Source organism: Toxotes jaculatrix, chromosome 17 (genome assembly GCF_017976425.1).
Source record: "Toxotes jaculatrix isolate fToxJac2 chromosome 17, fToxJac2.pri, whole genome shotgun sequence".
NCBI classification, from domain to species: domain Eukaryota; kingdom Metazoa; phylum Chordata; class Actinopteri; family Toxotidae; genus Toxotes; species Toxotes jaculatrix.
Window position 1 is genome coordinate 18,775,383 of NC_054410.1, and position 27,623 is coordinate 18,803,005.

Sequence of the window (27,623 nt, forward strand, 5' to 3'; positions counted from 1 at the left end):
TGTTTCACTTTTCTTTGTATAAGGAAAGTACCTGATAATTAAGCACTGAAGTGAAACAGACGTGAGAAAATTAAACAGGTCAAACTCACAAACGTAATAAACGACTAATTAACTGCTAAATTTAAATTAAAGCAGCTATAATCAATACTTGTACATTAACAGTGGATGAAATGACGGGCACTCATTTTGACAAACCAACACAGACTAATCATCTGACTGCAGAAAAAGTAGTTATGATGGAAACGACAGAAGAATTTTATTAGATAAGAGGGATGGGATTTTAAAATACAATGGAATAACTGTGAAAGAGTATTTTATTATTTTATGAGTAACAATGAAAGAGACAATCAACTTTTTGAATGTTTAAAGATTTTATTAACACACAGAAAATATAAATATGTATATACAGATTCATTAGGAGTTTCAGTTCAAATATTTCAGTTTTGCATATGTTGGCTTTGTTGTTGTTTTTTATACACATAAAAAGCAAGAATAATATCCTGTTAACTACTGTGGTGAAAGACATTTACCCACCAAGTGTTATTACACTGTGAATATTTTATGGTCAAATATGTTTCTGCTTGAAATGGATTATTTTTAAAAGAGCAGTGTAAAATTTCTTTGGGATTGATCATGAAGAAACATGAGGATGGTTTATTCCTGCTGCTCTGCTCTCTAAGGAGACCTAAGGCCTGTCCCCACACCACACAGCCACACCAGCAGATAAAAATAATTAATAAGCTTCTGACAGCTCACGCAAGGACACTTGAAGGTACTATCAGTGTATGTGTACAACTCTGCTTCCCAATGTGATTTCACAATCATCAGTAAATTTAAGTCATTTTATTCAACATCAGCTGCACAGCTTGGTTCATTTTCAGTAAAACAATTAGTACTTCATGCAAGTTGTTTCTGTTTTGAAACAGTTTCAAGTATCAACACAGAGAAGCCTTTTACACTGTGACAATTAGAAAAAAAGCAGGTAGGAAGTTCTCTGAGGTTAGTGTTTAAGTCACTTTTAACAACAGACTGCAGACAACGACACACTGGCCCCAGTCACTCCAACACTGCAGGATGATGGAAAAGTTGCCGGCTGCTCTCTTGTATTTCTTCAGATTAAACAATATGGCAACGACAGGCTGAAATGAAAAGCAGACTATATTCTCAGTGCAAACTAACAGCACAGCAGCTCTGGCTCCTGTTATCATCACTGCCTGCTTATCTGTTTAGCTCGGACATCAAAAACTATCCAGCTCCATTACACTGCAAATGAAGTCCCACAACATGTCTACATGAAAAAACTGAAACTGATAAAGTCCAGCATTTATTTCACCTTCTCAACTAATGTCAACTTAAGGTGAGTTGAACGCAGTCCTGCTGTGGTCTACATATAGTTAAATTGCATGTCTCAGCCTTGCATTACTTTTGCATGGTGTACATAAATTTACATTCACAGATAAGGCTAGTGCAGCCACTTCCACAGCCCTTTTAATTTATCCCTGCACTGTGTACTAAGATCTTTCTATAAAGTAACGTAGAAAAATAATATTATTAATCTATACAGCTAAGTAAGTGAAAGTTTTGCCTGACAGAAATGTGTGAATGTTAGAGGTTTGTCAGTGAGTGTCAGTTTTCAGGAGGGGAGCGGGGAAGGGACTCTGTTGGTGTCTGGAGCACTGAGACGAGGCTCAGGTTCGAAATCAAAGCTAATGTTTACAAAGGATGCTCCGGACGGCTCTGGCTGCTCCACAGTGGCAGGATGAGGAGCGTCCTGCTCGCCCCTCCGCTGCTCTGCAATCCGAAGCTCCGCGTCCTCAGCCAGACGGTTCTCCTCCTCTTCCTCTTCCTCCTACAAGTAAACAGTGAGTGCAGCATTTAATACTGGATATCTGCGAGTTAATGTTTGTGTTCTTGTTCCTGCCTCTGTGTAAACAGCTTTTAAGGTGTGACTGTATTCATATTTACATAAGAGACTGACACAAAGCTGTGCGTGTGTCCTACCTCTTTCTTTATACGGTAGTACTCGTCGATAGCATATTGGTACTTTGGAGTAGTGATGCCAAAAAGAGAGGCCAGTCTCTCTCCCATGTAGTCACACACTGCAGTAAACACACACACACATATATATATATATAAAATACAGGTAACTTAAAACACATCACCCAGCTGTGTTGTTGTGACAAGCTGTAAAGTACAGTTACACTCAGATTCATTCCTGTAATGCATCTAATATGTGAACTTTGCTAACAGTCCAGCATTTCTACACTACACCTCTCAAAACTCATTTTATTTCAGGATTCATGACTAGTCAAACACCTGTGAGATATGGTCCTTGTTAGCACGAATGGCAGATTTTACAGTAAACCGCTTTACCTGAGACAGTGGAAGTGGCCATTCTCCACATTTGAAACCAGAAATACGGAGCCCAGGTCAATTTAGCCTAAAACATATATGAAGAGAAACATGACAATTAGACCAAACATCTGCTGGTCAAACACAAAAGAAGAGCTCTGATATTGGATTAGTTCTCAGGCATCAATAAAGGATTTAAAAGCATCCTTTACACTTTATGTTCACATAAAGCAGTTGCACAGTAACATCCTGATCTGCTGCCCTGAACACTGCACATCCGCACACTTTTGATAGGTGTTACCTGCTTAGGATAGGATTTTTAAGTATTTTAGTGAGAGGACAGTATATTAGAGTAGTGAGAAATGGGGACAGACATGCAACAAAGGTCCCTGGAGGCGAACCAGAAACAGTGTGATTCATGGTCAGGGTATCTCTGGGACAGCATGTTACCGGAGGTCCCAAAAGTGATGTTCATAATAAATATATAGTTTAATTAACTACAGTGCTTGGTTTCAGTTCAGTTTACACATTAGCTACTGATCTCACCCACTTATGAGCTTGTGTGTGTGTGTGTGTGTCTCCCCACACAGGCCTGAGGACAGGATTCTTGTCATGTAAACACCACCCACAGGATTGGCTTGATAACTGAGGCTGTTTCAGTGTTGATAAAATTTTGATGATTTCAGTAAAACGACTCTAAAACTTTCTGAACTCAGCCTACCGGATCTACAGTGATGACATCCTTCTTCACGGGATCCTCCTCCTCCTCTTCTTCATCAGTGCTGTACTCCTCCATGGTCTCTCCGCTGGCAAAGTAGATGGTCCTCCGGGGAACCCTCACTCTCCCCCGATTCCCCACAGAGTCTCCCATCTCCACACTCTGAAAGTCTGCCGCCCCTCCTGGACTCTGGTATGAGTTTACAAGACAATCCATGTATATCATCTCATCTCCGTGATAATTATAGGATATCTGGTGAATTTTGAATGACTTGCAAATGCTTGAGTGCCGAACTCACAAGCATAGCAGGTTTGACGTGTCCTCCTACGCTCTGGTGGCATATTGGGTAGAATGCACATAACAAATAAAAACTAATTACAAACTTTCTTAAATAAATTATTTATTATTTAAATCACGTGGCATATAGTTATATTATTCATCTCCAAATGTGGTGTGGATACACATGGAGGTAGGTGAAGTTACCACCCTGAATTCTTTGACAAACCGTTACCACAGCAAAACGCTGGTTCGTTAGTTAGCTTACTTTGCTAACATTACTTTGCGTTTGTTGACTATTAGCTAGCTTATCATCGGAGGAAGTAATTATTAATCAAACAAGTCTTTGTTTAAACATTCACAAACACCAAAAGTGACGAAAAGTTGTATCGCACTGACTAACCTCTTCAGTTTCCATAGTTTGTCCCAGGACAACGTTGATACTGCTTAAATACAACGACAAATTTGACATCTCTGTCAGTTCTTCCGCCTCAATCCGATCTGTTCCACTAGCAACACTTCCTGGCTGATTTCTTCAGAATAAAAGATTTTCTCACAAAGAGAGGGTTGTTTGACGACGTTTAGTGGAGCTGCACAATGAGTATATAAAATGCCATGCATTGCTATAGAGTAAATCAAACCAACCACCTGCCTATAAAATGACAGAGTTAGCTCCACCACAACCAACATTTAATTGCTGCTAAAATATAATAAAAAATAAATAAATAAATAACCAAGTACATTTTGCTGATAATGCTGTTTTACTTTTACTTAAGTACAGTTTAGAATGCATGGCTTTTACTCGTAATGAGTATTCTCGTAATCAAGTATTTTTACACTGTGTTATTATTACATTTCCTTAAAAAAATTTGAAAACTAACGTGCACCACAGTACATATTCTGTGGTGCAGCAGTCTGACTGCATTCAAATCAGGAGGGCTGAGGAAGTGCTGCTGGAGAAAAAAATCAGGTGGAAGATAGCTATAGATTCGAGCACTAGATGTCACCATTTTGTATTAGATCAGGGTGCATTTGCTCACTTTTTTCTCTTTTTTTTTCCTCACTGGAATACATCAGTTAACTCCACCGTAAGTTATGTCATCTAACACAAAAAATTAAACCATGACTGATTTTTTTTTTCAAAGCAATGCTGCCATTAAATGTTCAACCGCTGGTAACTAAAGCTTTATTTCGAAAGGAGTGACCGGAAGCTGTATGTCTCCTACACGTTACCTTGACAGTCGAGAGGGATCGCCTCTTGTGTTTTGGTCCGGTCGACCCCGCTCGCGAAGATGACAGCGAGGAAGTCTGGCTCACGACTGGAGACGGAGATAGAGCGGTGCCGTTCAGAGGGCCAATGGGACAAGATACCGGAGTTAGTGCGACAGCTCTCGGCTAAACTAATATCAAACGGTAAGAAAATGTGCGGGTTCCCCAGCTGTTCGTTCATTCAGGCTACAGGGCCTTCTCTCTGATCTGAGTCCTCGGTACTTCCTGACAGCTGCAGCCGATGCTGGGATTTTTCCAACACTGTGCCCTGCTCAGTGCCAATTAGCCAACAAAGGTCAAGAACGTGACATGTGCTTTCCACTGGGGATTTTACCACTTTTGGGTAGTTTTGTGTGTACACACTGAAAGATTGTTACTTTGGTTTTTAACATAAGAGGAACTTACTCTCCAGCAGTTTAGTTCCTGTGGTCTGACAGGTCTGTCCCCGGGATCGCTCAGCTCTACCATCAAGAACTCCATTCAGAAATCTGCCATTAGGTTATTGTTGTCTTTGCTTCAGTTGTATGACCGGCTAATGGCGTTTTACTAGTTAGCGACTCACACCAACAAAGACCTTAAAAGTAAAATAACAGAATTGTTTCACTCCTTCTCATTGCCGTTCATTTCACACCGCACAACCAGCTGGATGTTAGCGACTACTAACACGTCTTGCAGTTGATATTTAACTGAAGTAAAACAGTCTCTGTTGAATTTATTACTGCCGATTTTAGCAGAAGCATCCAGTTTTTTGTTATATGAGGCATAATTGATCCAGGAAGCTCTCACGTGTGCAGAATCAACAGCACATTCAAACCTGGCAGATTTTTAAATGGTGGTTTCGCTACTCAGCTAGCTTTACTTAACGTATCTATGTGGCTAGCTAGGTGCTAGCTGTCAAACTGCATGCTAATGATGCAGAGTGGTAAATGAGGTAAATAATATTTTAGCGTATGTATTTATATATATATAGCGTATATATTATATGTATTTCCTATTAGGTCCCTGGCAAGATTCTTGCTTAGCAGTGTAATGTAGTTATTAATAATAAGCCTCGGGAGACAAACGCCAGTTACTGTGAGACTGTTCAGGAAGGTAAATTCCTAAAGTTGAGATCTCCGACTTTTTCTGTAAAAAAAGAAGTGATAGCTGGATAACCACAGCCAAGGGGGCAAATCCAGAAAAGGGTTCTGTGAGTGAAAGGTTTAAAACCAAACCAAATAGAACAACCATCATGACTATTATCTTGGTGATAAGTGCTTGGAGATGTGATTATTGCATATCGTGAATCATTGTGGTGAATATTGCAGTAAATTTCATTTGAATTTTTATGAAAAATGCTGCCACTGTGGAATGTCAGCATGACTGTACTTTGGCATATGAGAGCTATTAGCTCTGGTCCCTGACTGGGATCAGTTTAAAGTGCTCAGTAACAGGATTAGGGGTCAGTTCACCATTTGAACCTCTAAACACACACACAATTTTGTATTAATTCTGTGTGTGTGTGCAAATACGATATGATTTACTTCTGACAATCAGCTGACCACGAAGACAACTCTTAAGGTGGACTGACACTGGATTGTTCTTAAATTGCAAAAGATAAATCTGACTGCATAGGGTCAGGGTTAGGGTCAGTGAATTTTAGACTGACCTCAGTACCTTATTCACTAAACCTAGACTAACTTATATTTAGTTTCGATTGACTTCAAAATGACTGATAGATTTAAAGATTGGTTGGCTGTTGAAGTGGTGGAGAGATAAGTATTGAGTACCAATAGGTACTATGCCATTGTTGCTCTTTATGCCAATGTTATTTGGATTAATCTCTGTAGATGACCTAGGAGAGCTGCTGCTGGGAGAATGTAAGCTTCAGACGTACCTGAAGGAGAATCCCATCAAACAGGGGGCCAGTCCCAGGGGCTCGCGACCTAAACTGGTGGAGGTCAGGAAACACCTCACTGCTGCTCTGGACAGAGGAAACCTCAAGGTAACCACTCATGGACTGATGGCTGACAAATGAATGACTTAGTTTGGTACTTGCCTGTGTTGTCACATTGTAAATGATCTATTTATTTTTGATTTTGTATGATGCCACTTTTGAAGTAATGTGCAGTTAGATTTGATTGTTTGGGGGCAATCAAGCCAAGTTTACATTATTCATTACTTACATTATTTTCTGTCTCTGATGTTTTCTCTGGAAAAAAAAAAGCTATACCCATTTCTTGGAACATTATGGATGCATGTGACATGTGAGTGTAGGGGCTTTCTTTTTTTTTTCTTTTTTTTTTTTTAACAAAGACAAATTTACATTCTTTGATCTACAGCCCGACTACCTCCAGGAAGCTAGCCTGCTGATGGCTAAACTCTGCTATGTGGAGGGAGAATACAGAGACGCTTTAGGTAATCCACACACATGCCACCAAATCAATACAAATATATTTTAATTAGGAAGACTTTAAAGGACGTCATATTGTTTAATTTTATTTATTGAAAAATTGCAGTTGATTATATGTCTAATATATCAGCGTACCAAATCAATCAGTTCATTCATTAATACATAACTGATGTATTGACAGGTCACTACAGCAGGGTGAGCCTGGATGACATGCAACTGGTGGGAGCTCCAGTGTATAGGCTTTCTATGATAGCAGAGGCCTATGCTACTAAAGGTACACACACTCACACACACACACACACACACACAGATACATCCAGTCATCATTTTATGTCTCGTGTCCTTCTTAACCTCACCTCACCTGCTATCAGTCCAATTGGCCTTAATCTCTTCAGTACCACTCCCCTCCACACGGTGGCAGTACAGTGTCACAGCTGATCAACAGCTGTGGGATAATGTGTGGAGTAATATGAAAAAATGTACACAGACACACAACCCACATCTCTTACTAGTGTATATTCAGTTGACATTTTCCTTTTTTAACTGTCACACTAATCTTTATTATGTCAGTGAACAAAAATCCAATTTACTTGGCCAATTCAAGTCAAGTAACTGTAGCCTGTTATGATTGATACATTGTAAATTTGCTGATATTATAATATGTATTATATTTTGACACACGAAGCAGATTGGCCTGAAAACATTAGTAAGAGAAGATGATCATCCCAGTTTCCAAAAACTACACCAAACAACTCCATCAGAAATATGACATCGTGTGTACTGTTGCTTTGATAGGCTACAATGAATATCAGACACCGACAACTGACTCACAGCCTTTGTCACAAGGCGTTTCTTTTCCTGTCACCCTGATCACTGACGCCTTCTCTCCCCTCAGGACTGTGTCTAGAGAAGGTCCCAGCTGCCTCTCCGTCTCTGTCCAATAAGAACACTGGGTCTCCATCGTCCAATAGGAGCACCACAGAGAGAGAGCAGGAAATCATCACCTGTTATGAAAAGTCTGGAGACATCGCTCTTCTCTACCTGCAGGAGGCTGAGAAGGTTTGTGTGTGTGTGTGTGTGTGTGTGTGTGTGTGTTTGAGGGTGTGAGGTTGGCTTACTCATTTAATAACTATCTGTTGCAGTGTCACACAAGTGCTCACCAAGTATCTTGTTAGCGCCTGGACTCTCAAGTGTTGTGCTGTCGCTGTGGGTGTGTGATGAATATTGTACTGACAGTGTGCAAGTTTGACTAATGCAGTACCGCTCTTGACAGCCAACTGGCACACAGATCTCTTCCTCTTTATTTGGAGATCGTCTCTTGGTACACACAGACTGAGTTGGCAAGAAGCTGTAAATTGCAATAAAAAGGCAGGAGGATACAAATGAAACAGTCCCAACATTAATATTATATTTATAATCATGTGAGATATATTCCATAAACTCATGGCTGCATTCAACAGAAGGTGTGATAGTGGTGGTGTGATATAAGGTATAATGAAAAAATGGAATATGGACTCAGTCAAAGTCTCTAAGTACAGAGAGACAGAAACATCACAAGTTGCAGGAATATTTTAGAAAATCATATTTAAATTCTAAAATTGTAAAGAGGTGCTTCAAAGAATTTAAAATATGGTGGGTAAGTAGTAAAATATGGTAATAAGGTCATTTCCATTATCATCTAATCTTCTGATTGTTTTCTCCATTGTTAATAATTTGGTTTATTAAATGTCAGAAGCAAATTAAATATACTCATGACAAATTATTAAGGCCCAAGATTAAATCTTTTAAAGCCTGTTTTTTGCAGTCCAAAACCCAAAGGTATTCAATTTACTATCATATTTTTTTTTTTTTTACAAAAAAACAGCAAATGCTCATGATTGAGAGGCTGTAACCAGAAAATTTGGAATATTTTTGTTTGAAAAATGACTTAAATTATTAATCTGTTGGCAAATAGTTTAGTCTAGTCTAGTTTCAAGCTTAGCCCCTAGCAGGAACCCATATTTCAGCAACAGCAACTTATTTATGACTTTCTTTACATGAATAAATGAAGTAATGTAAGTGAGCCGATTTGAATTTTGAAATCTTACGTGATGAAGATTATCAAAGCCACCGTCTTCCCTGAGAATTTATCGTTTACACACACAGGTAAGAGGAAAGTTGATTAATGTGAAGGCTGACAGTTCACAACAGAGCTGTGTCAAACTGAGAAACTGTCAGTCAGACAGTGTGTAGCTGCTACACAGATGACTCATCACAGCTCATTATTTTTAGTTAATCCTATTTTTCAGTCTGCCACTGGCAGCTGTTTATCAAACATGACAACCGACCTTTTGTGTTGTTACCACATGACAGATGTGAGACCATTCTGCAAACAGTGCAATTTATGTTAGTAGGATTCAGGCAAAACTTTCTCTATGTTTTGTCTTAATTCATTTGATTCATTTCTTCACCCCTGTATGTGTGTTTCTGCAGGCGTTGTCAGCAGGGATTCAGAACCGCAGCCCAAAACCCGGCCCCACAGCCCAAGACCAGGAGCTGGGCTACTTCCTGGAGACAGGCCTGCAGAGAGCCCACGTCATCCACTTCAAGAACGGGTAAGAGACTGAGACAGGAGGTGGTAGATAGATAGATATAAGAGGCAGGTAATGGAGAGAAAAGAAAATTGTATTGTCTGTAACCACAAAACTTTTTTTTAACTGTATTTAAGCTGCTCTTAAAGTTTGAACTGTTTTCTAGTTTAGAACTTTGTGGGCACTTTCCGCCCACTTTGCTGTGATTGTGTTACAGAGCTGCTGACAGGTGGTTGAAAGGAGAAAAGTGTGAAGACGGTTAAGTAACATACACAGTGCAGCTGAAAGTAGTTCCCACACTGTTGCTACAGCAGCACAGTAGCAGCTGCTGATGTCTTCTAAAAGAAAAAAAAAAAATGCTTTGCAGTGGACCAGGTGAAATCTGTATATTTCTCGTCAGCTCTGCATTTTTGCAGCCGACTCACCCTGGTGTCTGGAGAGGGGGAAAAAAGGAACCTAAAAGATGTAGACACTGTAGATGTGCCATGTCCATCCAGATTAAATTCTGATATCACTTCCTCATACAACAAGTAATAGATTCAAAGAAGAAGAAGAAGCAGACCTAGTTTACTGACATCACCTCACGTCGTTCCTGAGCATTACAACCTTAAAAAACTTGCTCTCATTTGAAGCTGCTAACATGCAAAATTGTCTGGTGGAGCATGAAATATTTACAAAATATAAACAAACTTCTGAGACATGTGGATGTTAATGTTGGGGTTGTGGTTTATTTGGCTTTACAATGTAACCTTGAGACAGGCTTTTGCTGTGTCATCTTGAAAACTGGCAACAGAAAAGAAACATCTGTTGATGCTAATAAATATTCACCCAGCCACTGGTTCATATGCACATCTGTCTGTTTTGAAATATCTTGAGTCCTCACATACTTCAGGTTCTGACAAATGTTTTACTTCCTATGTCCCCTTCTGTATCACCATAGCAACCTGACACAAGGTGTGGGCCGCTTTCGGGAGATTCTTCGGGCTGTTGAGACCAGAACCACCCAGAACCTGCGCATGGTGAGGGATGTGTAGGAAGGATATCTTCCTGTTGTGGTTAGAGATTAGACAGTGTTTACATCTCTCTTCCCCCAGACTACTCATTTGGCTTAAAAGGAACAGCTAGACATTTTGGGAAATAGCGAAATGCGCTTTTTTTTTTTTTTGGGATGTGTTAGATAAAGTTGCACTCTGATTTCTCTGTTAGTAACAGTGACTGTTAACTTTTCTATCAGTGTAAATACAAACCCATCACTAGCAAGTAGTGTTTTTTAGAAAACTAAAAAATTTTTTTAGTACTTGATGACAGAAGACAGATTACAGTCTGTACAGTGGTAAAACCGTTAATATAACTGTTCTTAACTATATTAGAAGTAAAGTAAGCCCCAAGTAAACAGATTGCTGCTGTGCTGGTGCCAAAGTTTCTTTGCCAAGTGTGTATGTGTGTGTGTGCCTGTAGACCATAGCCAGACAGCTTGCAGAGATCTTGCTCAGAGGAATGTGCGAACAGAGTTACTGGTCTCCTCTGGAAGACCCGCCCACAGTGTCGCCATTGGACGATCCCACGCGGCAAGGACACACTCACAGCAAGAACTACAGCCTAAGCCGACACCCACGAGTGTACTCAGGGGAGAAGTAAGTGATAATGTGTGTTTGTCGATGCTAAACTTGGAGGATCGAGGAAGATCTCCAGCATGGTTCTAAAATTAAATCTGTTGCCAGTGTAATTTTTCTCTCCTCTTCTTCTTTTCTCTTCCTGTCCAACTCCATCTCTCCAACTCTCTTGGTACATTTCTCTCTCAGTCTGTTTTGCCCTCAGGAGAATACAGAAGAAGCTTTGCTGCTGCTGCTCATCAGCGAGTCCATGGTGAGACACAAACACCCAGTGGAAATTATTACACACTCCTCTCTAAAACAGTGAATCCAGTACAAGGTTAGGGAATCTTCACACAGATTAATATCTATCTTTGTGTATGTTTCAGGCCAACCGTGACGCTGTCCTGAGCAGGATTCCTGAACACAATAACGATCGTATCATCAGCCTACAGTCTGCCTCTGTGGTGTATGACCTGCTGACTATAGCTCTGGGCAGGAGGGGGCAGTATGAGATGCTGTCAGAGGTGAGTAATGCCCCTGTGGGCTGCATAGTCACCATCACAGTGATTGTGAAAACTGTCAAAGGCCCCACACACCCATATTTATTTTCATAAACACATCAATGTCTTATTAAAATCTAACTGGCTTTAGAGTGGTGTTAAAATGCTTGAATATAACAGGATGAAGCTGTTGAAACAGATAGCCTAATGACACAGGTGAAATGTGTCCTACTTCCATTGCCTCCAGTGTTTGGAGAGAGCCATGAAGTTCGCCTTTGAGGAGTTCCATCTGTGGTACCAGCTCGCCTTGTCACTAATGGCAGCCGGCAAATCAGCTCGGGCCGTTAAGGTGCTTAAGGAGTGTATTCGTCTGAAGCCCGACGACCCCACCATCCCACTGCTGGCTGTCAAACTGTGTATCGGACCCCTGCACTGGGTAAGGACCATGCTGCAGGCATGAACTCAAACAATGGCTAACTGCTGCAGCAACTGAGACTGATTTTAGAGACTTTTTTCTATCGTCATCTGATTTTATCATCAAATCTCTTCCCTTTTTTCATCATTCTCTACTCCAACAATCCAGCTCGATGAGGGCGAGTGCTTTGCAAAGATGGTGATTGACATGGGGGAGAAAGCTGCTGAGTTCAGAGCCAAAGGCTACTTGGCCATTGGGCTGGTTTACAGTCTTAAAGCCACTGATGGTAAGTATGGATTTTTGTGTGTGTGTGTGTGTGTGTGTGTGTGTGTGTGCGTGTGCGTGTTATCGTACATCAGCTACTAGGAAGGATTAGAATCTTGCCAAATGGGGACACATTGTTTTGGGTTAGGGTTAGGGTTAGGGTCTTATCTTGTCTTATCTTGAAAGAATTAGAATTAAAACCCAAATTTGTCCTTAGACAACCCACCTCCATAAATATCACCAACTTGGTGAATGAAGACAGCATGGACAGCAGGTTGAATAGAAATGCATGTCTTTACATAGGACAAAGCATATATCCATTGTTGTGTATGGTTCAGATGATATTGCAGTGTGGAAACACTAAGTCCCCAGTCCAGTAAATGCTGTGGTATCTCAAATTTCAGATAACTCTGTAATGTGTTCTTGTATAATGTAACGATTGTTTTCCTCTTCCTGTCCCTGTCTCTGCGTCTCTTTAGCGTCCTTGCGAAGCACACAGGAGGACTACCAGAGGAAAGCTTTGGGAGCCTTCCAGAGGTTGGGACTGAGCCATGTTGCTCTCTGTTTTCTGTTTTACACCCACATTTCCTTCAGAATTATTTTTTACAGCACCAACTGCTTTTCTTCAGTTGAACAAAATGAGCACTTGTTTAAAGACACTACCCCATTAAGACTATTGAATTTTACCCTGTCTCATTTGACCCTTGTATTTGCTTGTACCATTGCCATCTGTGCACAAAGTGTATTACTTAGCACTAATTTCTGTCCTTAGACAACCCCCCTCCATAGATATGAACCGAGAGTGATGGTTGTATCCGAGCAAGACTGTAATGCACACATACACCATACACCATTGACACCAGCACAATCTCTAAATGATTAAAGGTCTTAATTATCTTAATTTACGTACTCTGCATTACTTGTCACATTGCCGCAGGATGTCCTCTCATGCTCTTTATTAATGAATTCTTCTTATTAATATGGTATTGTAGTTATGAATTGTGTCTAAATGTTTGAATGTCTCCTGGTTTGACTTCTCACATGTTCTTACACTTTGTGGCCTGTGCTACCCTTTTAGCATTTTGCTGCTGCAGTGACCCAATTCCCCCACAGGGATCTTTAAAGTTTTATTTAATCTTATTTAATTTTTTATTCAGCATTTCTGAACACAACATTTCTCTCTCTTTGCAGAGCCCAGAGTCTGTCTCCCACTGACCACCTAGCAGCCTTCTACTTGGCACTGCAGCTTGCTGTGTCCAGACAGGTAATACAGCATGTTGTAATATCACAATAAAATCACTATGAACGTGGAAGTTTTAGAGGTGAATGTCAGTAAGTAAATCGGGGGAACATCAGGGAATTATAAATCTGTCACTTTACATGGTACTTTTTATCCCAACTGTAGTGAAAACCTGTAGTCTGTATATATGTGTGTGTGTAGATCCCAGAGGCTCTAGGCTATGTTCGACAGGCGTTGCAGCTTCAAGGGGATGATGTCCACTCCCTTCATCTACTGGCCCTGCTGCTCTCTGCCCAGAAACACTACCACGACGCCCTCAATATTATAGAGATGGCCCTGTCCGAGTACCCGGAGAACTTCAAGTAACATTCACACACCACACCACAATGCTTCCTTTAAAGCACACACACACACACTATGTGTATTTACTTCTGCTTCACTCGACTCAGCCTCAGATTACAGTGTTTAAGTGTGTGCTGTGTGTCTTGCAGTCTGCTGTATACCAAGGTCAAATTGGAGTCAATGTGTAGAGGACCAGAGGAAGCTCTGCTCACCTGTAAACACATGCTGCAAATCTGGAAGAGCTTTTACAACCTTACCAACCCCAGGTACGCACACACACACACGTACGCACGCACACGCACACACACACAAGCAGGCTTACATTGGTTTTGTCAATTAGCTCAGTCAGACACAGTTAAACCGGTCATTTACTGGATAATTCTCCACTTAGTAAACACTTGCTGTAATATATAGTATTACTGGTTGCTGCAGCCAGCTCCTGTTGGACCACATCAAAGCCTATACTCTGTGTTCTTACAGACACCAACTAAGAAAACAAAAGGAGCCTGAGAAACTAAACGATTTTACTGTGTGTTTGTTTCAGAGACACCGTGTTTGCTTAGCAGCTCAGGCAATGCAAAAACAGTGGAGCTCACTCTCACTTTTTTTTGTCTGTCTGTGTGTGTGTCTGTGCCCATGGGTGCGTGTTTGTGGCAGTGATTCAGGGCGTGGCAGCAGTCTGTTGGACAGAGCCATCGCAGACAGACGACAGCTCAACGCCATGACGCTGCCTGACTTCAGTGACCCTGAGACCGGTACGCACACACGCATACACACCGTTTTTCCTTCCTCCTTAGGAGCCCTCAGTATCTCCTCAGTGAAACAAATCCAGTTGTGCTCAGTGTCTCTCAGTAAACAAAGATTCACACACATGCACACACACACACACACGATTAATTCCTCTTATCTAATGGTGACCCTAATACCTTTTTGTACTAGGAAAATCGACTGTTGTCAGGATTATTTAATTACGCAAACGAAATCTAGAGTGAGGTATGGCCTCCTCTTTCTTTTTTTATATTGATCCGTTCTAATTCATAGCTACAGATGTCAGAGATAAATGTCCTCAGAAAATTCTTGCCCACTCCTCTTTACTCAGATTTCAGTACACCATTGTTTTGGCATCAATATTTTTTTTCTATTTGGTTTTATTCTTTGTTTTTTTTTTGTTCTGTGTGATAAGTTGCTGCTTTATCTAGAATTATGAAACTAGTTGTCGCAAAAGTTATAAACGTTGCAATATGAGAACATTTTAGAAATATTGTTTCTGGTCATATTTAGACATACTGTATGTTTCTTTCCTTTCATTATTCCTTGATTCACTTCATTTATTGCTGTTTTTATTTCCTTTGTTTTAGCCTCAGGTTCTTCCTCTTCTCACTCTGGTTCTGAAACCTTCTCCCCCATTTCCCCGTCCACCATTTCCACCCTCTCGTCCCCGCTGTTCTTCCCTTCCTTCCCTTCCTCCCCTTCCTCCCCCGTCTTCATCCTCCAGCCTCCTCCTCTCCCACCACCCAAAAACCCATCCTCCCTTCCTCCTCTTCCTCCTCTTCCTTCTCTTCCTTCTCTTCCTCCTCTTCCTCCTGCCCCCACCAAGACCAGGACTCACTCCTTTTGCAACCACGTCACTCTCCGCCAGCTCTCCTCCAACTGTAATCTGCCTTCATGTCCACTCGCCCTGTAGCATGGTGTGGAGAGTGACCTGAAAAAGTGTTTTTGGGAGATTGGCTCATTGGTTCATTTTCACATGAATGAGTTCATTCCCAGCTTGTTTTTGCTCTGCTGCTCTGTGTTAATCTGTATGTGGTTTAGCTCACAAGCAAAATCCAAAGTAGAAGAACAGCTGTCCACTATAGGGTCAAAATTCAGAAACTGAAAAATGAACAAATTATAGCATTGATAAACAGTTATTGTCAAGAAAAGAAAAAGAAATAGAGAATGTTTTGGTGATTAGACTCCATTGATCTTCATTAAGCATAGGCCCATATGAAGAGGGGAGATAGATCCACCAGAGTCTAGATGCTGGTGATGGTGATAGAACCAACATTATCCTATAAAGAGACAAGCAGAAGGTGAGAGAAGAGACCTTCCCTACTGAACTTTCCCCAAACTTCATTATTTCACTAAGTAGGAAGCATCATCTGCTGTGCAGTGATTTTTTTTTATCAGTACACTGTACAGTTTTCCCTTGTCTGGCACTTTCATTGCCTATGGAAATATTGGTACCTTGCTGTGGTGCAGTGAGTTACCAAGCTGAGTCTTCAGTCCCTTTTCCCAGATCAGGCTGAAGTCCTCTGTAAATGGGTCCAATTAAACATTTCAGATTTTTGGTGGATAATTTGCTTAGTTGCTCTGACTGTATATTCTTGTGCTTGGCACTTGCCAGTTAATGTAAATGGATGTAAAACCAACTATCTTATCACTTCACTGGTAACACGGCTGGTAACTAGTAACACGGCCGGTAACTAGTGTCACAGCCTCTGCCTGCATTTAGGTCTATGTTGTGAACGAAGCAGATAATCATGTGAGATTACTACACGTGTCTAAGCCGATTGTCTCGCAAGTGGAAGTTCATTACCTCAGCACGTGACTTGAACGAGTCAGAGCCCTGTGTTTTTAAAGGATGAGACCGTCTATTCTTTCATTTTGTTATTGTCTCATGAAAAAACCAAAACAAATCTGTTAGTGTGTCTTGCGGGAATGAAAATTATATTTGTTGGAGATTTTTTACATAGTAATATAGAGCATTACTAGACTTATCTAATAAGCCTGAGACAAATTGTTTGTTGTAAAAATTGGAATTCAAGTAAGATCAAGTAAGATGTCCAGGATTCTTGAGTACTACCACAGAAGTCCAGCACAGACTTTAACTGTCAGACTTAGTCACGTATGAATAATTTTCTGGAGTTGCCAGTTCTCATTTTCTAACTCATAGACAACATTTAATCTCATCACAGTTTTAGCATGGAGCACTAGCATGACCAATCTGCTGGGGGGATATATTGATCGCTTTGGGATTTTTCTCATCAGTAAACTAATCAGATGACCAACAAGCTGATGGCCCAAAAACTCAGTGTGCTCCTGTCATGACCAATCACAGAGCGTATTGAACATGTGACCTCACTGAGGTTGCAGACAAGATAAACGGTGACGTTAGCATGGCCAACGAGTTTCAAACTAAAGTGACTAACCCTGGAGTATTGGATGTGCTTCGTATTCACACATAGTCCTCAGACCTGCAGTAAAGCTGTGCATGTTTATGTGTGTGTGTACAGAAGCTTTGGGTGTGAGTACAGTTCAGCCTTTGATGGAGCTTAGCTTAGCATTTTTGTGACTTACTCGAGGTCTCGGGTGAAACACACACGGGTTCAAACACCACGCGCTCACAGTTGATGCAGCTTGGATTTAGAGATCAGTTATGTTCTTTTTTTGATTTTACAAAAAAATATTTTTTCATCGATTACAGCTTTACTGTCTCTGCACATCTATCTGCTTTTTCCCGCTCATTTGTCTATCTTTCTCTCTGAGGATTTTTCATTTCAGCCAACATTCATTTGTCTTGTTTCCCAGTTCCAACCTTATGTTGTCTCTCCTCCTTCTACTAATGATGTTTGTACTGGAAAATAATGATGGTTGTTATTTATTTAAATCATTATAGCTGCATAAAAATCAAAGTAGAATTCTGCTCTAGAGCATGATTTTCCTCAGTGAGCCTGAGCACAGTTATCTTATTTAAAATCGTGAATATAAATCCATTAATTAATCGATTACATTACTGAAAATTACAATTAAACATTGTTTTCTGTGGAAATAAGTTGTCACAGCCCTGGAGGTCATGTACTTGAACAGATTCAGTTGGCAGAAAAGAGACAAAAAAAAAAGTGGAGGCAGTTTGCATCTTTTAATCTTTTCTAAAAAGCTACTGTGAAGAATAAAAATCTCCTCGCTGTTCTCTACAATCTTCCCCTTTGGAATCAGCGTTCTTCTTCTCTCATTATGATTTGGATATTTCTTCTCTGTCTCTTCCTCTCTTCTCAATCATTAACAGTCGTCTTTCTGTTTTTTTTCCCACCCCTCCGTTTTTTCAAGGCGGCCTTCAGGACGCTAACACTCTTGGTTTTTCCTCCATGTTTTCTGTTTGTAAGTAGCCATCTAACCTCCATCTGACCTTCCTTTCTCCAGCCATTGTTCTGTCCATCCTTCGCTCCCTGTCGACCCTCCATTTTCCCGATGAGGTTCAGATATATGTACGATACCTGTGCAAAGAACATATCTACATATATCCTCTGCTTTAACTTGATGTCTGCTGCCACTTTCCAGGAGAATTACACAGACCTTCATTATGTTGCTGCTACAGTCTATTAAAGGAATACAGTGACTTCAGGGGATCTGTCATGTGAATGAATTCAGGAAGCAGCTTTGTGTTTGGGTGGAAATCTTTTGGTTTCCTCACAGCACAGCACACGAAGAGGGTGATGTTTGCCTTGTAAAAGGCAGATGAACATGTAGCGTCTGATGTTGAGGAGAAAGCAAACGCTCACAGAGCGACAGCAGAAAGGAGGATAAGAAGCAGCCTCCTGATTGTTGCTGTAATCATCTGTGAAATGTGGCTGTAATAGACAAATAATACTAACAGTGCTGCTGGCATGAACCAGAGGTTACTAATAATGTCGATTGTTTGCTGTAATTTTATAAAAGCGTCGTAATTAACTTGGATTGATATCGAACAGGCTATTGTGAAAAGTTGGAACGAGGTAATAGATGATGAGATGAGGATGAAATGGTCCAGAGGAAAAATCTCTGACGAGATATGATGTTTATATTTTGATTGAGAAACAAATGCTTACATCGTTTTTAGCTCTGTGCATCTATTACCGAAATTGAATTTGTTTACTGCAGTTTATACTCACACCTGAACACGCTGTGCATACACTGAGCGTCAAAGTACCTGTTCATCATCTCACAGCTGTGAGAATGTGCATTACACTGGAAACACAGAGGGGAAATTAACATGACCAGCTTACGGTGCGTTGGCTCGTTGCATCTTTCCTGTAAGTCAGTGTATTCCTTTAATTCAGTGAGCAGCTTTAAACTGCAACTGTTGCCGGGTGAATTGTGAACATCTCAAGTTCACAAGTCACCTCAGGAAGCTTCCTCAGTAATCTGTTAGCAAACGTGTGACAATGTTTCTAATGCATAAGGATTTTGTCAGCTGTGTTTTGTTATTTTAAACTTTTTGTTTTCTTCTACACATATGCAGCTGATGGATTTACTTTATATTAAATATTAGGGACTCAAAATGGCATAAGTGAAAGCAATCCATAAGAGAATACACGGTACCACCTCTCTGCCTCCTCCTTCAGCTGTTTGACCAACTAATCACTGACTGAATAGCACTTTTTTTTTCATTCACTGTCAAGGTCACGCACCTTACTGTCTCTATGAGATATAGACATCACCGAGCACGATAGGAATATTGTATTCAGGAAATTAAAAGCGGTGGATGTACGAGGCAGATAAATGGAGACACTGATGAAAAGCGTTATTAGCGGTGAGTTTTCTTTAACCTTTGGATAAACTGACTAATAGTTTCACTTTGCACAAAAAAGTGTTTGGAGTTTCATCAATATGAGGTTAATTTAGGGAACAATGCGCGTTATACTGCTTCAGCACAAGTCTTTAAATGTTCTGTACTAAGCAGGGCTGCTGCATGATGGCACCTAATGCATTGCTTCTTACAGTCTGCCCTTCAACTCAGGTTACTCAACTTTAAATATATTTGTGTGGGAGAAAGACATCTTTCTGACATTTGCCTAAATCAGCAGCACACGTGTCCTCTCTTGATACACACACACATACACACAGAGCTTTAATGTTGAAATATTCTATTTTTTATTTTTATTTCAGTCATCTTTTACATGAGTAGTTTCTCTCCCTTAACACAAAACTCCATATCAGTGCAGTGAATGGAGAAACAGGTGACTTTGTGATTTTTCAGCCTATGCTGAAACTCAAAAATCCTGTCTGTCGAGTGTCCAGCACTCGACCCCTAAAGGCTTGAAAGGTATTTCTGAAATGTCCCACTTCTCTCTTACCAATGTGTGTGGTTTAAACACTCTTCACATTGGAAAATACGACTAACCACACTGACACTAAATATCTGATGGAAGTATCATATATATCCAAATTTAAGGCAAACATGGCTGCTTGGACCACACTTTATTCTGCAGGGGTGGTTCCTGTGGTCTATGAGATATCCAGGTATATGCAGCATGTACCATTTGAAGGATATAAAAGGATATATCTATGGAAAACATTTCGGGAGTTTCCAACCCAGACGTCATGTTTTGCTTTCACAGATCTGCATTTTTTTTAAATTTGCAGTCCAATACAGAGGCCATTTTGCATCCCTGTAATAATCTGATGTAGAGACATAATATCACAGAGACACTTCTTTTAACTACTAATCGGCAGAGTGCAGAGTGATGCAGTGTTCATGCATGGCAGTGCAGAAATTAATTCACTTTAACCTGGTTAATCCAGGGCCATAACACTGTGTGTTGCAGCGTGTGGAATGGTGTGAACTGATTCGAGGCTTCAGTGCAGGAACACAAAACTGTGTGCCAATGTGGGGCCAGAGTCTTGAGCTTTTTACTGCAACCAAACACTCCAGATTTCGCTGATAAGTTCCTATTTTCTCTCTGAAGCTGTGGGAATCTGTGAAATCTGATGTTGTGTTTGATTAAAACCCTGCATTGTGGCACGTGACCGCCTAATGCTGCTGTAGTGGTAAGTCAGTAAACTGAGGAAATGGCGCGTATGATGGTTGGTAATGGATTCTGTCCCTCCAGGTTCGGTGCACGCTACTTCCATAGCAGCCAGTCGTGTGGAGCAGGCTCTGTCTGAGGTAGCCTCCTCCCTGCAGAGCAGCGCCCCCAAACATGGACCCCTCCACCCCTGGATGACCCTGGCTCAGATCTGGCTGCATGCAGGTATGCTCTTTAACATTCACAGTACAAGGTTTTAAACAGGGTTTACAGAGAGAGCGAGACTAAACGGGATATCGATTGTGGTTCCTCTCTGACCATAGTCACACATTGTAAAATCTTTTATTCTAAAGTTTCCTGGATTAACATGTCCTTAAAGATTTTCAGTGTTTTAACATTTCCTTGTTACCAGGTCTCTAATCCGTTTACTTTTATCTGGTGGTTGTTACATGGTTACTGAGTAAAGCTCACCTGTTAACATCCTGTGGGTATCCATGTAGCATCTGGTCCCTCTGAACCTGACAGTGTCTCATAAAACATGTTTGTGGACAAATCAGTCAAGGAGGTAAAGTTAGATTTTCAGTCCATTTAATCAGAAGAAAGTGTTTTTCATATTTAGAGTGAATGGATACCTTCCTATTCCACACTCATATGAAAGGTTTAGCTTGCAGTATTGTAAACAGTGAGTGTACTGGCATTAGCTTGCAGGATTGTGTTTAACAGCAGTTTGACAGTCTCTGTAATCACACCCAATAAAATGTCCCTCAGAATTCACTGGAGCCCTGAGGATCATTTCTGCATCAGCAGCAGAGACAAACATCAGCAGAGTGTATACAAACAGAAGCAGGCAGCACACACACACACACACACACACACACACACACACACACGGACAGAGGTTGTTTGTGCTCCTGTTTATCTCTCCAGCTGCTTCCTGTCAGAGGTGGTCATTTCCAGCCTGGCGACACAGCTAATATAATCAACCAATTGCAGCACAGACGAGCAGACAGTTCAAACTCATTTCCTCCGTCTGTATCATTCTGTGTTTGTATCATTCTGTCTTCATCACAGTAATACACTCTATGCATTAGATGACCTTGATCCTGAAAATGTTTTTCTTCTTGATGCTGTTTGAGTTTGAAATTGTGTTGTGTCTCTTTCATTTTCTGCTGCTTCCTTTTGCAGTTTAAAAAATTTTCACCATTTATTATTTTCTTCTCTGTCTGTGGCTCAAACCATTCAACTTACTTTACTTATTACTGAAAATGTCTAGACCACTGTTAAATACATTATTGTACTACTGTTCAGTTCAGTCTGAGGTTGAAAAATGTCACTGGGGACAGTATTTGGGCAGCATGTCGTGCCACATCAGGATTTATGTGAAATACAGTCTTAATTTTATGAGACAGAGGGTGTCAGTTTTATTTACCATTGTCTCACAGTAATCAAATCAAGCTGTCAGTTAAGACAGCTACATCGATAAAGATTGAGATGTCTGAAACCACTGCAGCTTTAAATAAAACAAAGTGAAGCTTCCTGCACTGGTTTAGTTTGTTTATCTCATCTCAGAGTTTGACACCCCTGTTTGCAATCTTCCTCTCTGTCCGTGTTTCTCTGATAGCTGAGGTCTACATCAGCATGTCAAAGCCTGCAGAGGCCTCGGCGTGCACACAGGAAGCTGCCAACCTCTTCCCCACATCCCATAATGTGCTGTACATGAGGGGGCAGATAGCTGAGCTGAGGGGCAACATAGATGAGGCAAAACGCTGGTACGAGGAGGCTCTGTCCATCAACCCGACGCATGTCAAGACCATGCAGAGACTGGTAAGACACAAAACAGGCACACACACACTCAGACTCGCACCTGAACTTTATATTATGTGTCACATCAGTTTTATATCAGATTATTCTGATATATGAATAACTGTTGTGCACACAGTTAATGTCCAGCCTGCCGGGTGGTCACAAGGCACCACAGGTTCACATGAGCCAGATCTAGACTCCCAAAACAGATTTTCACAATCAGACTTTCAGATCTTCATGTCCACAACAAAACTCATAAATCTCCAACATAACCTGTAAATTTATAATAATGAAGACATGAGAATAAAAACCACTTAATCCATCTTTCCTTCTTTCCCATGAGCTGGACACACAGTTAGTGCAGACTCTTAAGGATCATGTACATTTACACGGAAAAAGAATGTAATATCTCTGAATAGCTGAATGAGAGAGGTGAGCAGCAGTAGACATGGTCACAGGTGTTTCCTTCTTACAGTGGAGAATAATGAATGTCTCTGAATTCAAACAGGAATCATCCACATCAGTATGATCTGTGTGACCTTAAACCGAATCATAGTGTATAACATTCAGTAGAAGCATATTAGCCTCTTAATGTTCTGCTACTGTTTCTTCATTTTCCGCTTTGTGTCTCCAACACTTTGCAGGGTCTGATTCTCCACCAGCTGCAGCGCTACAGTCTGTCTGAAAAAGTCCTGAGGGATGCTGTGCAGGTGAACAGGTAGGTGTGTGTGTGTGTGTGGGTGGGTGTGTGTTTGCCAGTGTAATGCAAATGATTGCTATTTTTTAAGGCAGTAACTACATATATTTTTTCCTTTTCATTTCTTCTTCTTTCATCTTTCCTTTCCTCTTTTTCCATCTCCTCGATCCCTTCTTTTCTGTCCCCACCTCCCTCTCTCCCTATCCTCTCCTCTCCTCTCCTCTCCTCTCCTCTCCTCTCCTCTCCTCTCCTCTCCTCTCCTCAGTACGGCTCATGATGTGTGGAATAGTCTGGGTGAGGTGTTGCAGGCTCAGGGAAACGCTGCAGCTGCCACTGAGTGTTTCCTCACCGCTTTGGAGCTGGAGGCCAGCAGCCCCATTCTGCCCTTCACCATCATACCCAGAGCACTATGAGACAGACATAGACACACACACACACTTATAGCCTCACTACTGTCCCGCAGTGGCACAAATGATGGACCTGCAAGCAGCACGCACACCATACACACACAGCATGCCTGCATGTGACTTACACACACCTCCACAAGGTTTTACTGCCATACCCTCAGCTACACACACACACACACACACAATATAGAAATGCAAATAATACACATAAACATCCATACACGCCTCCCCTTTCCCACTCACTCTTCCCACAATGCCTTGCTGTGGGTGTGACCCTTGACTGTGCGTGTGTGTGTGTGTGTGTGAGCATAAGTCTGTGTGCTGATACATTGCTTGTTTATGTCAGTCTGCACTTTTTGTGTGCCTGTTTGTGTCTGTGCATGTACACCCATGTCTGTGTATGTGTGCCAACATGATGCCTGTGCATATTTGTGTCCGGTTGTGTGACTTGTAGTATGCTGTGTGTGTTTGTCGTTTTGTCCCGTTCAAAGATGTAAATAAGATTCATTTTGAGTCATTACTCCGGCATTGCTAGCATTCAGAAGCCTAAGAGTTTACATTTTGTTTACATGTTATTAAGTACCAAAACACACACACACAGACACACACATACACTTTAATTTTCCTATTACATACTGAGGGTAGCAGATTGGACAAAAATGGATCATAGGCAGGTAAACAGTTTTATTAGTGTTTCCTTTATAAGCCAAATATCACTGATAATCTCATTCACTCCAACACACACACACACACGTATGTATGTTCACCTGTTGCTGTTCATACGGAGAGAACAGTTACTGTATGGCTAGCTCAGGACAGCCAGACGTTTGAGAATCTACTGGAGCATGGACAGACATGACAAACAGATGACTGAAGAATCAATCAATCAATCAGTAGAGTCTAACTGCCAAAACACAGGCTGCATTTACACACACACAGGAGATCAGGTTTTAACAGCAAATGTTCAAGAAATGGCTGCCTTTTTATGTGGTTGTAAACTGAAGCACATGTAATGTGTATAGCCTTTATATGTTAATTGGTTTAACTGTGTTTTGACATTCTGTGGTTTCACACATTCTCCTGTTATGTACAGTATCATTCAGATTTCCCATGGGAATCATTAAAATTAAAGGAACAGATACATTTTTTTGCTTTCTGGCTGAGAGAGTAAGATGAGAGGATCGATACCACTCGTGTGGCTGTACAGTAAATATGAAGCTAGAGTAGCTTGTAGTAGTTGTTAGCTTAGCTTAGCATAGAGACCAGAAACAGGGGGGAACAGCTATCTTAGCTCAGTCCAAAGGTAACAAAATGCACCTGTTAGCGTCTCTACAGCTCTCTCATTAATACCTTATATCTTTTTTGAATCCGTATGGAGACCTTTAAAAACAACAACATACAGATTGTGAGTCTGTGTTTCGTGTCATGTTGCTCTTACCTCGTTTTTCCTGTCTGCCTCTTCACTGTTGGCTGTTTGAAAAAGGAAAAAAGTGAAAAAATATTTGAACTATTGAACTTTAGAGATGCTGTTAGGTGGATTTTTTATCTTCACACAAAGCTATGCTAAACTAACCAGTGCTAGTGTGATCATCCCATTAAGCCCACAGACATGAGAGTGGTATCAGTCCTGCTATCTAACACAGCAGGAGGGCAAATAAACCTGTTAGCTATAGCTGTAAAATAAATTCCATTTCCATAGTAATAAATGTTCTCTTTTTAATGCTTGCAACCTGTTTGGCAAACCTGACTTAGCATGAGCAGCTGTAGTCACAATAGCTGAGAACATAAGAGTATCACCTACAGAAACTCAGTAAACTTGATGATGTTACAGATAAGTTAACCAGTTAAGTTTCATATAAACAAGCTGAAAACTGGAGTGCTAATATTTTAGTATTTTAATTTGTAATTATCGATAGGAGAAACGGACTACACGTCAGAAATCACATTTTCTGTTGTGTGTAAATGCAACCACAGCGATTCTGTTGTCTTTGTGCTCTGGCACAGCCATGTTAGATACAACCAGATGAATATAGTTTTTTTTTTTTTTTGATTATAAATACAAAGAGTTATTGTTGTATATTTGATTGTTCCAAGTGTAATATTATTGTTATTATTTTAGAAAGTAAATTATAATTCTATTTTCTGGTCAGTGATGTTACTGAGATGCTGTTGGAGGAATGAGGGGATGAACTGATGCAGTTTGTTGGTATGAGCTCTGTCAGTGAGTCTTCCGTGCTGTAAATGAATGACTGAAATTAGGATGATAATAATGACAAAGACAATAAAAGTGGTTAAAAAAAAGTGGTTCTCTCACCCTCTTCTTCTATAATTTGAACCAAAATGCTGGACCCCACAATTTTAAATGGCTGTTTAAGACTTAGGATTTGAGTTAGTCATTCATTTGTGCTGGTTAAGGTTAGGGTAAGTTAGGAAATGCATTATGTCAATGAGGGGTCCCCACAAATGTAGTACAAACACAGATGGCTGCGTGAGTGTGTGTGTGTGTGTGTGAGTGTGAGTGTGTGAGTGAGTGGCATTCCCCCTGGCTGTGACCTCGGGGGTAAGCAGTGTGTGTTACTTTCTCAGGTCTGTGTCTGTCAGCAGAAAGGTGTGTCCTCCTTTGTGTGTCTTTTAACAGGGCAATACAGCGCCGACAGGGTTTGTTCTGGAGTGTCAGGAAGCCACAGCTGAGTCTCACACACGCCACACACACCCCCACTACTGAGGTACCTGCCGGACTATCACGTATCACTAACAGTTAAGCTATTCATATCAAGTCATTTATTTAGTTTATTTGGTAGCAGTAGTTGTACTATGCCTCTTTTTACCACACGTTCATGTAAACGAAACACCACTAAGAGTTCATTTGGTGAGGAGTGGAGGTCAAAGGGCATGGAAACCTTCCATGCAGGTGCTTTGTTTCAACAGCATTCAGATTAGTAGATGTTGCTTTTGAAATACTTTCATGTAACCACCCTGATTCTGGGTCAGAGCTATGAAATTATTGTATTTTATTTTTATTTTATCATTATATCATGACTATTGAATATTATTCGACCTAATGTTGTACATAAAGTTGACGTGATCTACTTTACAGCCACATTTTGCCCATTGATTGATTGGCTTGTTTTTTCACTGACGATGTTACAGTTCATAAATTATTTTAGGTTCTTTGATGACCAAAAAATGATGACGACTGACCACATCAGTGTTTCTTCCAGAGTACAGACCCTGAGATATGATCATGATCACAAAGGTAAGATTTTATATTGTAAAGATGATCAGTAACTGAGACTACATGTGCATGTTGCTTACTTACATGAGCACAGCATTCACAAAAATGTATATATATATATATATTTTGCTTTTCTAACTCTATCTCCATTAACTGCAATTTTCTTACTGAGCTTGGTGAATGAATGGATGTTCAGTTTTGGAAGGAAGAAGACAAAGAGAGGAGAATGAAAAATAATGATAATGCTAATATACTGATACTGATACTTATCTGGCCCGTGTAATTGTATGTCCACCCATCTCTCTCTCTCTCACACAGAGACACTTGCTCCCCTCACCATTCTTCTGGCTGTCAGATGAAAAACTGAAATATTTATGTGGGTTAACACTGGAGCCAGGAGTAGGGGATTGTGTGTCTCTGTCTGTCTGTCTGTCTGTGTGTGTACCAGTATAAATAGCACGCTGATTTTGCACATTTGTGGGCATCATAGGATGCACAAAAGTTGTGTGAGGTGAATTTGAGGCAAATGTGTGAGAATCTTCTGGATTGGAAATCCTGTTAATAAGTTTGGAGTGGCAGCTCTCTCATAGCAAGCAGTGAGCAGCAAGATATATTAATACACTTCAGACAGTTACGTAACTCCAGCTACTCTGTGTGTGTGATATGTGGATAAATCCAACACCTCCTACACTTCTCCATCCCTCTGTCTTTCCTCTCTCTCTCTGTCTTGGACTGTCTTCCCCATCTCTACCTGTCTGCTTCTCATCAATGCCACAATCAC

The 27,623-nt window shown here is 40.7% G+C and overlaps 2 protein-coding genes across 5 annotated transcripts; one reads left to right on the plus strand and one right to left on the minus strand.

Moving 5' to 3' along the window:
• Nucleotides 1–1,342: 1,342 nt before the first annotated feature.
• On the minus strand, nt 1,343–3,855 carry fam177a1 (family with sequence similarity 177 member A1). Of its 2 annotated transcripts, XM_041061046.1 has the most exons (6): nt 3,750–3,849; nt 3,369–3,401; nt 3,074–3,259; nt 2,374–2,440; nt 2,002–2,099; nt 1,343–1,849 (listed from the first exon to the last, which is right to left on the minus strand). In XM_041061046.1, exons 1-6 carry the CDS (start codon nt 3,816–3,818, stop codon nt 1,634–1,636), a joined length of 669 nt encoding a protein of 222 aa, XP_040916980.1. In that variant the 5' UTR covers nt 3,819–3,849; the 3' UTR covers nt 1,343–1,633. The 2 variants fall into 2 exon arrangements, with proteins under 2 accessions (XP_040916980.1, XP_040916981.1); XM_041061047.1 differs by lacking the exon at nt 3,369–3,401 and having other exon boundaries at nt 3,750–3,855.
• Nucleotides 3,856–4,595: 740 nt separating this feature from the next.
• ttc7b (tetratricopeptide repeat domain 7B) lies at nt 4,596–25,908 on the plus strand. Of its 3 annotated transcripts, none has more exons than XM_041060615.1 (22): nt 4,596–4,759; nt 6,445–6,599; nt 6,937–7,012; nt 7,189–7,281; nt 7,903–8,066; nt 9,480–9,601; nt 10,518–10,596; nt 11,036–11,211; nt 11,380–11,443; nt 11,559–11,696; nt 11,920–12,108; nt 12,256–12,373; nt 12,831–12,888; nt 13,543–13,615; nt 13,793–13,953; nt 14,083–14,199; nt 14,591–14,688; nt 15,292–15,585; nt 20,785–20,925; nt 22,322–22,524; nt 23,148–23,221; nt 23,466–25,908. In XM_041060615.1, exons 1-22 carry the CDS (start codon nt 4,639–4,641, stop codon nt 23,611–23,613), a joined length of 2,862 nt encoding a protein of 953 aa, XP_040916549.1. In that variant the 5' UTR covers nt 4,596–4,638; the 3' UTR covers nt 23,614–25,908. The 3 variants fall into 3 exon arrangements, with proteins under 3 accessions (XP_040916549.1, XP_040916551.1, XP_040916550.1); XM_041060617.1 differs by lacking the exon at nt 15,292–15,585 and adding an exon at nt 18,023–18,073; XM_041060616.1 differs by lacking the exon at nt 15,292–15,585.
• The last annotated feature ends 1,715 nt before the right edge of the window (nt 25,909–27,623 follow it).